The 13,858-nt window shown below is 41.5% G+C and overlaps 1 protein-coding gene across 1 annotated transcript; it reads left to right on the forward strand.

Annotated features, from left to right (window-relative positions):
• Nucleotides 1-4,390: 4,390 nt before the first annotated feature.
• Nucleotides 4,391-13,817, forward strand: naa40 (N-alpha-acetyltransferase 40, NatD catalytic subunit). The gene is made up of 8 exons (XM_084003737.1): nucleotides 4,391-4,706; nucleotides 6,165-6,260; nucleotides 8,135-8,187; nucleotides 8,404-8,499; nucleotides 8,929-9,087; nucleotides 9,203-9,286; nucleotides 9,994-10,071; nucleotides 10,310-13,817. Exons 1-8 carry the CDS (start codon nucleotides 4,701-4,703, stop codon nucleotides 10,455-10,457), a joined length of 720 nt encoding a protein of 239 aa, XP_083859863.1. The 5' UTR covers nucleotides 4,391-4,700; the 3' UTR covers nucleotides 10,458-13,817.
• The last annotated feature ends 41 nt before the right edge of the window (nucleotides 13,818-13,858 follow it).

Below are 13,858 nucleotides of genomic sequence, written 5' to 3' on the forward strand. Positions count from 1 at the left end.
TGTACCACTCGCAGACTCTCGTTGCGCCCTCTACTGGCACGTGAAATAAATTGTTTCAACCGACAGCCGAGAGACAGATTTCCTGAAGACAAAAGACTGTAGGCGGGGTTTAAAGCCTGAACCATCTGCGTGCTGGGGAGGGCTGCTGTGTGTGTGTGTGTGTGTGTGTGTGTGTGTGAGAGAGAGAGAGAGAAAGAGTGAGCCCCCTAAACAAGGCCTTTATTTGCATTATGAAGAAGTGGGCAGCCCTGTGAGGGTTTCCATCCACCAAACCAATAACTCAGTTATAGCCAGTGATTGTTTTTGGTCCCCATTGCTGTTTGTGTAAACATGATATTAATAACTACAAAATGAACCATTTAAATGTATAGATACAAAATGTTAGATGTGAGCAGTTCTAACAACTAACCACTTCAGGAAGGAGCCACATGGCAGCCATCTTGCCGGGTTCAGTTTTAAACTTGCTTGCAATTGGAACCGGCAAAGAGGTTTTCTTCATACTCCTTGTAGATTTCTATCAATACGCAAAAGAATCTCCAATAAAAATAATAAAAAGATTCTGGCTGATTATTAGTTACAGCTCCAAGAGAGCAAATCAAGCTTGCTGGTTATGCCGTATCTATTTAGCTAACAGATTAATACAGCAGGCAATCAAGAGCCAATAACTCAGAACTCAGTGGGTCTGTTGGTAGCTAACAGTAAAGTCAGCTAGTTCACAAACTGTTTGTAGTTCTAGTTGACCCATCTGTAAAAGATAAGTCTCCCTCTATACTGAAATGTGGACAGTGATACATCCCTGGTCTCTTTGGTCCTTTGAGGAAACCAGTTTGGTGCTGAACAGCTAAAAAAGGTCCATTAGTGGTGATTGTAATCAAGCAGGCGGACGGCTAAGATCAAATCTAATGTTTGATATCTTTGGAAACAAATAAGATCATTTTATTGCTAGGACTCTAAGTATATAACTGAGTATGGTTTTATATCTCTTTCATCCATTTTACATATTTTTTCATCCTTTGCCATCTGCACTTAAAACTCCACCCTCTTGTATAGTTCTCAGGTTATATTCGTACATCAAAGTTCATCAGATTCAAGCTTAATCCTCATCTTTAATTCCATTTTATTGATAGTGTCATATCACAACAAAAGTTATCTCAGGACACTTTACACATGGAGCAGCACTAGAACACTCTCAGGAGTCAATGAGTTTCAGAGTCCCAACAGCACCAGGAGCCAGAGTTAGAGCGTCACCTAGTGGAGAGGAAAACAGCCCTAACAGACTCAGGCCAGAAATCTGGAGCATACCAGGTCGAATAGTCTATTTTGCCTAGGAAGGTTCCTAACTGAAGAAATGACCCAGAAGTTAACAAGTGACTATTCGACCGCAGCCCAAAGGTCTCCCTAAGGTCTAAACCCTGAACCCTCAGGGACTTAACTGACGTCACCTGGTAAATGGTGAATGTGAGAGGTTGTACAAATGGGACATCACTCGGCATGTTACTTTGATGACACTAAATATATTATCTAAAAGTGTTGGTTTTTATTTGACATTTTACAGCCTGGTCTGAACGTCTTTCAGACTCTTATCATCCCAGATGGACCTGTCACGTAATGTATTTACTGTGATGTAATGTTTCTAATGTTTTTTTTTATTCTCCAGGCTTCCCCTGGTAACGCTGTGTTTCACATCGCAACGCTATGAACTGTGGGTAATTCCCTCAGGCAAAGTCAGCATATGCTGACTTACAGAAAGTGGGAATAAAGGGCTCAAAGAGTCCGCAAGCCCTCCTGCACCTGATGATGTGACCGTGGGACAGACCTGAACCCTCAGGGACTCAACGGGAACGCCCATCAAAGTCCGTGAGTCCAAGGATGTTGGGATTGGTCCAAAAACACGATTTGACTGCAGCCCAGGATCTTGGTTCCATCTGTGTTTGCTGTTGGTAACTAGATTGGAGCATTGTCATACTGCTTGTAGATACCATCATATATGGGGAAACCCAACACATAGAAAATAACTCCTTAAAAAGACTAGATTGTGATTTCGGAGGGGCATTGTCAACACCGATCACACATGTAGGCCTAGAACAAATGAAATACCACTGTATGATGGATGTGTAAATGCTACTGTTTTAGAAACAACAACATGATGCTGTGAAATGTCTTCAGGGTAAAGTGTGTACTTGTGTACTACTGACCTTAATGGGCTCCTTGGGAATTACTCTGTGGTCTTACAGTGTTCTCACAGGGGCCTGTAGTTTGACTATGATACCGTTTTCCTCTAAATGTTGGGCATTCTCACCAAGTGAAAGAATCTGTGACTTAGCTTTACTGCTACAGGGTGAGGAAAGATACCACGGTGTGTTCTGCTTCTTTAGTCTGTAAGAACTGAGTCAGAAGTAAAAGAGCCTGAAATAAAAGAATAGATTTTCTATAGCTACTTGTCTTTTAAAATCTTGTCTGGAGCCTTTTCTTAGATTTGGAAGAAAGAAAAATCTGCAATGTGAGACTCCACATCGCCACCTAGTGGCCAATGCTATAAACGGCTTCTTAGATAACAAGGATCTATCAGCAGCTGATTTCACCCTCTGGGGTTATTGATGTAATTATTTTCTGAATAGAATTTTCTTGTGATATCAATGAGCCAGAGATGTGGTCAGATGTCCAAGCAGCCCCTCCACCCACATTTGCTTGTAAGAGACCTACCGATTTGAATTTTTTTTCATGTAGTTTTAAAAATAGAAATAGGCTACTTATTCTCTACTCTTTCTGCCGGAGATGTGTTTTGATAATTGTCATTTTTTTCTATAGTTTATGCATGTGTACATTTTCATAAAATATGAGCTGCCCCCCCAAAACGCCAAATATAAAACTTTAAATTACAAAATTCAAACTGCACTTCAGGCCTCCATATTCTTCCATAAGAAGCTTGTGAGCACATGATCTCTGTGTCGCAGCATTGAATCAAATCTACAGAAACAACGCCTTACAGAAAGCCTTTTACAACCCAACTGCATGTCTCACACGTTTCCTGTTTCTTTCTACTCACGATGGGCTGATTTGTCTCAAAATCTAGGTCAACACAATAGAGAACAACATAATGTAACCATGTGAAAGAAATTATTTTTGAATATAATAACTGAAAGGGGTGTAACGGATTCCAACATCTCATCGAGCTTGTTCAGTTAAATCATTGTAATTTTGTTATGTATTATAATATATTTAATATGTGTTTAAAACATTCTGTTATAGAATGGAAATTGCCGTTAAGGTCAAAGTTGAATTATGCTTGAATAAAGCGAAGTAGGCACCGCATGTTTCTTCTTCTGTCGTCACTTTGAACAAGGAAACCATATTCGCGCTAAAGCAGTGCTGCTTTCAAAGGCTATTGGAATACTGACATGCCAAGAATTAGCGTTAAAGAATATCTTCACATGGTAGCGTGGCCGAGCGGTCTAAGGCGCTGGATTAAGGCTCCAGTCTCTTCGGGGGCGTGGGTTCGAATCCCACCGCTGCCAAGAATGTTTTCTGTGGATATATTTGGTACTGTCTACAATTTCTATGTGTATAATATATAGTCACCCCATGTCCTCGTGATGTGGTGTAAACGCATCCGTGCTGATACCTTCGCGTACCACCACGTGGTCGTGCAGCAGTCCCTTGGATAATCATAAGAACCATCAACATAAAGTGGAAGATCAGAGCCATGTCTGCAATTACTGGTAAACTATGCGGTTACATTTCATGATCGGGAATCTATTGACTGTCTTTAAGGAATATATTGTTGCAAGAAATGTGCAGTAAGAACCACGTGGTTTTTAAACATAGATTAATTAAACTTTTACAAATACTCCGAGATGGTGTTGTACTTATTTACTCAAGTGCTGTACCATACTCAGTGTATAGTATATGTTAAGTATAATTTTGAGTTTCTTTCTGCTTCTTTAAATTTACCGAATAAATGATGATGCATTTTGTATGATAAACTATCCAAAGCTGTGTAAAATATTTTCAACTAACTCGACCAACTGCTTAATGACACGTTCACCTTTGATGCTCAAAGTACATTTTGTTGATAATAGTCTACATTATTTTACCAACGAGTATAGATAGCTAATACTCTTTGGTTCCACTATAAATGCAGGACTTGTTACGTACATTGTGGTATTGCTCATTTTAAATTAAAACAGTATAACGTAACATAACATAAGATATCAAGTAAAAGGTAAATCAACTATATTGTAAAATGTTAAATGTTAAATAAACAAGGTGTGTATTTCTCAAAAATACTAGGTTACTTTCCCCAAATTCTTTTTACCATTTGGGGCCTCAGATGTCGGAGCTAGTAGAGAGCACGTGAATGTAGCATAGTTGGACGCAACAGAAAGGAGAGGAAAGAAAGGGGCAAGGAAGGACCTGTAATAAATTCAGCCTCGTACTCTTGGCGCCAATCCGATTTAAAGAGAACAAAACGGCAAATTTTTCATTGATGTTTTAATCCATTTTTCGCTCTTTGCTGCTTCTCTCGCAGCCGTCGGTCGGTGCTATAGCTAGCTAGCGTCGTTAGCGCACTATCATTGTCATATTAATCTGACCCCCTTCTTTGCCTGTAGTGACGATACTAATAACTCAGCAACAGTAAAGCACGGGGACAATAGGTGTGTTTTCTCTCTCCAGGGGGATCGGCAAGACACAGCTGCAAAATGGGGGTGAGTTGTATGCGTTTTGCTTAATGTCTCGACGCGAGGTGATCTGATGAAAGGTGGATGTTTTGGGATCGTAAATGCGTGATGGGGAGAGGAGAGAAAGAGGGGAGAGGAGGGGGAAGGAAAGGAGACCATCGTGGATGTATGTAGTCCAAGGTGTTGGATGTCACTGCTCTTATTTGTTTGGGTTAGCTGCCCCCGGAGGACGTTAGCTTAAATAGCATTATAACGCCAGCCCAAGCGTTCACATAGCTCTATATTTCCAGCTTTACAACTGCATTGTCTCGCCGCTGTGTACAGTTAACTTCTCCTGGTGTGTGCTGTGCCATTGTTAGCGTGCTAGCTGCGTTAGCCACTTAGGAATGCCATATCAATGACGAGTGCTTTGCTAGCTGTTACTGCTAATCGTTTGTGTGCGTGTTTGTGTGTGTGTGTATATGTATATGTGTATATATATATATATATTTTACCAACAACCCAGAGTGTGGCGTCTAAGCCCACCTGGTTCTAATAAATGCAGACTTGTTGGATGTGGACGCTGTACTCTCAGCCGCAGCCAGGCCTCCACTCGTGCTGTAATTCTGAGTTAGTTTCCCAAACGTCAGCTAACGTGAGACTTGAGTTTCTCCTCCACTTTCACTAAACCGATCCACGTGTGTGCACAGTCCCAGCTCAGTGTGCAGCTGCTCGGTGCTAGGTACAGAGTTAATGCCCTAGCTGGCAGGTCGGTGCATTCCTTCACATTACTGTTACCCCTTCTGTTCAGGTCTGCCTCCGATGAAGGCGTTGAGATAATTACGATGTATCTGTTCATGGAGCATCAACCCACCAGTTCTACACTGCAAACATGGCCCAGAGGACTCGATTCATATGGAAATACCCCAGTATGGGTATAGCAGCATACATGTCAGAAAGTAATAACAGCAAAGACAATGACTCGCCATCCAAATACATACCAAGCTAGACTCGATTGTTGGTGTCAATAATCAAAGACAACTAATAATTGCTATTTATGGCAGTGCACCTACTAGAGGAGTATCTGTAGCAGCTTTAAGAGCGTCTTCTCAGCCAGGCATGGATGCGGTCAGAGTAATATTTGTGTGAATTATGGCTGCACCACTGCTGATACTAGCATTGGACATCGAGCCAATTAAACTATCAGCATCAGATTTATTCGACACTATAGTGCAACACTGAGGGGAACATGCAGCCATCAGCCACATGACATGGACTTTTTACACATAACTCAAAGCTCACTATCGTTACCTTGGTATTGCTTTTTATAGACAGAATTATCATGTTTATAATAGTAAATTAAACGTGTGTGTGTGTGTGTGCATACATACATATGTATGTATCAATCCTCTTCTCTTCCATGTTGTCCTTCTCTTCTCTTCTGCATGATTGCCACCACCTCAGCACATTCCCTCATTTATGCTTTTGCTTATTTCTTGTGGCCAGAGGAAGTCCAACAGAGCAAAGGAGAAGAAACAACGGCGTCTGGAAGAGAGGGCAGCCATGGATGCCGTCTGTGCCAAGGTGGAAACAGCCAATAAGGTGATGGTTGCTGATTAACCAGTGAGGCATTTGTGTCAGCCTTGGGAGTAGGCCACATGCAGGGCTTTTGAAGAGAACTTTAGGGAGATGGAGTTTAAAAGTTGCAGTTGTGTAGTCCTGTCGGTTGATAATGGACTTGCATTCATGTCCAATAAGTGCTTCAAAAGCATCCACCACTTGGCCCTCATACATGCTGCTTCCGACCTGGCTTAAATTGTATCCAGCACTTCAAGGACTTTAAACCTCCATCGTGAGCTTTGATTTGTCTAATTTGTTAACTTGCAGTAATTGACATGGTTTCATGACATGACAACACAAGATGGCGATGCCCTCCTCATCCTGAATGCACCCATACTGGATTTTAACACGACAGGAACAGGCAAATGCAGTGCCATATGTTTCTTTATGGATTATTAATACGTGTTATTAAATCCTAGCCATGTAGCAGCTCCTGTAGCTCTGAGGTTGGCTCAAGAGATGAATCTTATTGAAGCATGGAGGAGAACAAAGTTAACACTCAAGCTGAACTTTCACTACTTCCTCAACCAGCTCTGAACGGTAGGGAAGCAGAGAACAGCCTTGCAAAAATGGTTTTGTTTTATTTCATTATAACAAGTTATTGTCTCGTTATCCTGAGATAACAAAGCTTGATTTGTCTTGATAAAGAAATAATAACTTGTTATCATGAAATAGAAACTTGTTATCACCAGATAACAAAAGGTTGTTCCCTCTTATAGTTTATAATATTTAGCATAGATGGTATCCTGACAGCAGTAGCTGAAAATGTCAGAAGAAAGCATTGATGAATGCATCAGAGTGTAATTAAATCAAGGTTTAAAGCAGCAGAAATTGCATTGTATCTTTCTGTTCAAGATAATATTCATATAAATCCTCGTCAAATAAGGAGAAGAGTAGCCTGGCTACAGGCGCAAGGTAAGTAATCCTGCTGAGACTGTGAACTCCACCAGTAATAGCAGGACCAGGTCATCTTTCTGGTTACCAAATGATGCCCGAGAGGTGCACATTAGCTGGACTGCGTGTTACTCGAGATTTGGTTTCAGTCATACCTCGATCCAGAGGACGTACAGCAACGTATGCAGCAAACAAAACTCCACATTTATGCCTTGACCTACTGTTAGTTGCTGTCATCAAGAACTCTGCAGCAGCTTGTAGGCTACCATGCATTGCATACAAATAAAATAAATGATCTCATAATCTCCAGATGACGAACTAGTTACCTTCAAAATGTGCATGCATGGCCATTCTCAGCCTCCGTAGAACTGACCTGTGTGTGTATTACTTTCTGTGTCACTTTGTCCCTAAATGGGCCACTCACTGTGTTGCATACTGTTCTCCTGGGGAAGTCCTCACTTTTGTGAGCCTTAAATATATCTGCTGATTCCCAATCTGAACTGATATTTATTTGTACCATGTTTTTTCAACTTTCCTCTAATACAGCTGCATCATTCACATATCTGTGCCCAATGTCTCATAATCTATGCAAGAACAGTGGTATTCTTCATTTGATATGATGTATGCTCTCAAGGCCAAGGGAAATATTACTATGTGGGCACTTATTGTGAGTGAATAATAGGGGCTATAACATTGATAGCTCTGTGATTTCCCTGCCTGTATGGGCCCCGTTTGGCCTGTTTCAGCTTAGTTTGGCCTGTAGTTGAGCCCGAGGGATGTTTGGATTATACAATCTCTTAACTGTCCCTTTGTGGAGGTTTTACTGCATTTAGGGCCAGAATTCTATCACGATGAAGGTAATTTCATATCTCGCTGTGTAATAAGACGTTTGCATGGAAGGAGTTGATCGTGTTGTCTTTCTGAAAGTCTCTTTAAGCTAATTTGGCCTCTTCTCATCACAGCTTGATGACCCACTGGCTGCCTTCCCAGCCTTCAAAAAATACGACAGAAATGGGTATGCAATTTCTTTTTGTACGCCTACAAAGGACTTACTCAGTATTTCATGAAATGCATGCTTGTTTCATTTGGGTTGGTCTGCTGGTGACATTTCTGTGTGTTCTTCGTTTTGTGTATCTCTCATTTTAGTAGTGTTGAGACACACACACACACACACACACACACACACATTGTTGATGTTATTATTGACCCTCTTTCTTGTCCTTCCATCCAGTCTGAACCTGCAGATAGAGTGTAAGAGAGTGACCTCCCTCAACCCGCTGTCTGTGGAGTGGGCCTTCGAACTCACCAGAGCCAACATGCAGACACTGTAAGAAGTCTGTTCTTCTAGTTCACAGTGTAGTTCAGGAACCGAGTGAACATCTTTAACAGGGATCAGACCAGACTGGCGAATGGTAGATTACGGCTGGAAATACACCATCTTAGAAAAACAAGTGCAGACAAGCCAGGAGAGTGACTTCAAACATAGTGCATGTATGAATGAAATTCTAGTCACTGAGAGAGCAGAGGTAATGCAGACATTAGGAATTACTACAATTCATCTTCTCTCACTTTGCCAGAATTTGAATAGTGTTCAATGTAGCAAAAGGCAGCCAGCCAGTCGGAAGGAGTTGTTCCACCTAGAAAATGTGTCTTTTCTGGGTGGCGTGGTGGTGGATGATGGGTAAAATGCGAGGGTAAAATTAGCATGCCACGGCACCTTTTGAGATGACCCATTTTCTTTTTTGTTGTGCTGTAGGTATGAGCAGAGCGAGTGGGGGTGGAAGGAGAGGGAAAAGAGGGAGGAGATGAATGACGAGAGGGCGTGGTACCTACTGGCCCGCGATGGCGACTCTGCCCCGGTGGCCTTCTCTCACTTCCGGTTTGACGTGGAGTGTGGAGAGGAGGTTTTATATTGGTACGGCATCCTCATAACTAACGTAACTTTCTTAGAATAAGAGAAGAAAATACGAAACTTTTTTTAATTTTACAATATGCTCCCTCTGGTCTAACCCGTTGTCTTGACTCTCCAGCTATGAGGTGCAGTTAGAGAGCAGAGTGCGGAGGAAAGGACTTGGAAAGTTCCTCATCCAGATACTACAGCTCATTGCTAACAGGTAAAATCCACAGCTGTCATTGTTGTGTGTGACATTCAGATGCTTGAATCTGGATTAATGGTTATATTCTTTACATATAGCTGTAAAAATAAGTCAAATATATAGTCATTTGACAATTGTCTCTATGGCACAACAATTTCCATTTGGGTCCTACACTGCAAGATTTCACATTTAGTGTTGCACTACATAATATATAATCACAATGTGGTTTAAAGAGAGGTTTGCCTTGTTCTGTTTTTCTTATTGTTAATATAATCCCACTAAAAAGCCCCCAATCTGTAGACGAAGCAAACACAGATGTCAACAATGCAGGACATACAATATTTCTATAATGAAAAAATGTATCTTAACATGTTCTTAGACCTCCAGGATGTATGCATTGTGTTTTTTGGCGAGAAATGTTGTATGTTAAAACTTAAGTTTGTTAATAGGAAAACTCTAAAGGGCGCCTTTAGAGGATGAGTAGGTGAATGTCCTCTGTGGCCGTGGCAGGACTGTAAAAACCCCATCCAATCTGTTAGGTGTTTGTTTGTTTTTATTTATTTAGATCCCCATTAGCAGCAGCTATTCTTCCTGGGGTCTTTAAGTCTAACACTGTGTGTTTTTTCCAAATGACCTACTCTGACTTTAAGGAAAATGTGTCCGTGACATGTTTGAGGTTGTGAAACTAAGGTGTTTCCTTTGGTCCTCTTGTCCTTGCTGTCCAGTACACAGATGAAGAAAGTGATGTTGACTGTCTTCAAACACAACCATGGGGCTTACCAGTTCTTCAGGGAAGCTTTACAGTGAGTATACTGGCTCCACAAAGGCTGTGATGTTAAAGGAAATACCTGGTTGTTATTCATTTTATTCATGTTAGTTTGAGTGAAAAGGACTAAAAAGCATTTCCCTAGAAGAAGAAGAAGCAGCAGTTTCAGTGGTGATGGTTTCCTTCACACCAAAACTGGTCTCTTCCCCCTCGTTAACTGACCCCCGTCTTCCCCCCCTTCCCCCTATCTCCCCCCTGTCTCCACACACACTTAGGTTTGAGATCGATGAGACTTCGCCAAGCATGTCCGGTTGCTGCGGGGACGACTGCTCTTACGAGATCCTCAGCCGGCGGACCAAACACGGCGAGGCCTCGGCGGGACACACCCACGGGGGTGGGCACTGCGGGGGCTGCTGCCACTGATTCGCTTCAATTACACCTTTTTATGATTGGTTGAAAGCCAGCAACTTTCATGGCTGTGTGTGAAAGCTTGAGCTGCCTGCTACTCAGCAAGCATTTTCAGTTTGAGCGGCGGTAAAGTGCCGTTAAAAGTTAACCGATGGTGGAATACACGGCTACAGATATTGGTGTCGCATTATGGATTGAGATTTATGTGGTGTTTTGTTGTGTGTATTTCCTGCTGCGAAAGCAGTATGCAGTGTGAGCTTTCACACATAGCTTCTGTTCTTTCTTTCTTTCTTTCTTTCTTATTGGTTCAAAGTCCAAGCCATCCGTTCTCATTCTCTTATCCCAGTTAACGATGTTGATTAGTATTCCCAGTCAAGAAAAAGCTCAAGCATTGCTGACATTCTCTACCATGGCAATGGACCTCCTCTCACCCGGCTGTCATCTTTGAACGTGCTAGACTGTATTCAATCATTCTGCAGCGCTTCTTAAACTGGCTTGGGACCTGGGCTAAGGCTGTATTCTAGGAACTCACTACCTCAAGAAGTCAAGATTTCAGAGTACATATTTCTAGATAAATCATGCCCTCATTCAAATGACCATGAAGACAAACGCAGATACAAAGAGTTAGTCAGTTTCTGTGATACAAACCTGATTTCAGCTTGTTTCACTGAACCAGGGTCCCATGCCGAGTGTCCTCACATTTGGCTCTCCAGAAAAAGCCTGAGAAGCCCTGTTGGACCACCTGTTTGATTGCGAATGCTATGCACACTTGGCATGTAAGTAGTTTTGTAATGCATCTCCACAGCGGCCCATATACCACCGCTCCAACATTACAGTCCACATTGGCACCACCAATCTTCTCTATTCATGTGATGCCTACATGCAGCAGCTTCCCTGCTTTTAATTCTCATTCTTCTTTCGTGATGAGGCAAGGTGTCCAAGCTTCCTCTTCGGACCTTGTGCGTGGAAAAGAAATGAATCTGTTGCTGTCAATTGGCATCCAACCCAGAAAATAATCCCAGTATCATCTCTTTCAGATGTTCAACTTGCCCCCCCCCCCCCCCCCCAGCCATATTTGCTTATCACTGAAGCCATTTCCATCCTTCCTTCCCCATCCCCTGCTTCCAGACTCTTCCAGCCATCATGTGTTTTCTCATGCCTCACATCAGTTTGCAGTCCTTTTCTTCTCCTTCTGTCCTTTCTGCCTCCGCTCTGCCACCCAGTCCTAAAGGTGCCGGACGACGGCTGCAGACTTCCTCATTTTGCTCTCATCTTTAGTTGCCTTTGTACAATTTCATTCATCCTGCTTGCCTCCTGTTCACTTCATTTCCAAGAGGTACTAATGATGAACAAGTTGATCATGATGCTACATTTAGCTGTATTTAAAAACACAAATCATACTCCATCCCTTCTCTTACATATTTTGTTAGCATGAGCAAATCATATTGATTTAACATGGATGAGGATTGTAGAAGTCACCGTTCCATTCTGTGGCCGTCTGAGGCTGAATGCTGTTCACTTGGAGAAGGGAACACATCGGATGGATGGATGATAGAAGTAATTGAAAAGCACTGAAAGTTTATTTTGTATTTTTTGTGATCGTCGATATTCTCTTCTCCTCAGTCATCACCGGTTTACCCAGCCCGTTGTCATGAGTTTGAATGACAACATTTAGAAATGTTGTAAATCATGTAGTTTTAAATCACACTGAATCAACAACACTGTTTGAACACGTGTCTAAAATCCTCATGTGGGTCACATGGCATTACTTTAATATTTCATACACATCCCCCATGAACAAGTCCATGTTGGAAGTATGTAATGGGGGAGATGTGAAAAATCTTAAGTCAATGCTTCAGTTTGGTTTTCCTTAAAGCATCTTGGCACAAAGTCCCTTCTATGAGGTTTGGACTGTACATCTGCTGCCTGTTCACTTGGTCCATAATAATCTTACTGCCAACATTCTTGTAGGAATTCCATTCCAGATTTTAGATGACGCATTACTAGTCGAGAAAGGCTTCGACCTGCTTGATTCCATGTCTGTTTACAAAAGCTTCAGGGTATTTTTGGACAGTTTTGGAGCGCCAGTTGGCTGGTTTAGAAGCCTTCTCTAGAAACCATCATGAAACTCTTTAATTGCAGGACTGTAGTCAGTTTGTGCAGGTTTTCCTTGTGGGCTGGTGGCTAAAGATATCACTTTACACTGCTGTGGATTTAAAGATTCCTCTGTCTAGTGTGGCTGTGAAGTGCTTCAATTAGTATGTTTTTGAAAGGTATTTTTTCTTTTTTTATAAACTGGTCATATTGAGGCTCAACTTGAGATTTCATACAGGTTAATGCTTGGTCAAAGTATGTGAAGCAGAGCAGACAGATATGTGAGGTTGACGAACACCTCGGCGACACCTGAAATAATCTGTGTTACAAAAGATCAACATGTTATTTATCACCAAAATCAAGCCCTCTTGGATGAGCAGGTCCAGATCCTTGGGTGATGGGTTTTGTTTTTTTCCAGACCGGGCCGAGACAAAAAGAAAATATTCAGCACCTCGTGAGGACATGATGTCTCATGAACAACAAAAATGATTAAACAACATATTGCTTGTTTTAGTTCTAGACTACCTTCCGATAAGTACAGTTAGTCCGTTTTTGTACTGCATAGGTTCCAATACAAAGAGGCTGTTGTACACAGTGGTAGTATATAGTGTATCCGACAGACAGTCTCTCTCTCAGGTTAATCAAACGTAATCAAACCTCATCTGTTTCATTTAACAGCTGGATGTTCACTGGATTGGATTGGCCACAGCTCTGACCTAGAGTCGGTTTTTGTTTGTTTCATTCCATTGAAACGGAGAACGCCACTTTTCAGGAGGTGTTTTTGTTTTCACGATCTGTTACCGTTAATAGAAAAAGCTCCGCTCTACCTTGGAAATGTGAAAATGCATGAAAGTGAATGACACAAAGTTTGAACTGTCCCTAGATCAGTGCTCAGTTGTCACATTAAATCCAGATCGATGGGCTGTCTTTAAAAAAAGAAAAGAAAAAAGGATCAATCCTTTTGTGAATATATCTTCAGTTTGAAAAAGAACCCAAACTTAACCAGTTTGTTTTAAGACATTGAGTACTTTTATTTTGGAAAATGGTTACATACCCTCACTAAATCCCATAATTATCTTGGTCTTTGTTGTGAATCATCTTCATTTTCATTACTTGGCCTTTTACAGGTAAAACACTTTTTAAACATAATTAAAACTAAAACTCCATGTTTGAGAGTGAGTGTTACAGTCCTGTCCATAAACGACAATGAAAGGGAAAGTCATTCTGCCTTGTCAGTGTTTTATTTGTATGTTACAAATAAAGGAAAGTTGTTTGACTTTTCATGAGATGTCATTGTTTTTTAAGGGACTCTCCCTGGAAAA

This window comes from Eutrigla gurnardus (assembly GCF_963514095.1).
Source record: "Eutrigla gurnardus genome assembly, chromosome: 23".
Lineage (NCBI taxonomy): Eukaryota > Metazoa > Chordata > Actinopteri > Perciformes > Triglidae > Eutrigla > Eutrigla gurnardus.

Bases quoted from the DNA above. Each gene is read 5' to 3' on its own strand.
- naa40 (XM_084003737.1), top strand. The intron at 8,188-8,403 runs GTATGCAATTTC...CCTTCCATCCAG, and splicing joins AAAAAATACGACAGAAATGG to TCTGAACCTGCAGATAGAGT. The intron at 9,088-9,202 runs GTACGGCATCCT...TTGACTCTCCAG, and splicing joins GGAGAGGAGGTTTTATATTG to CTATGAGGTGCAGTTAGAGA.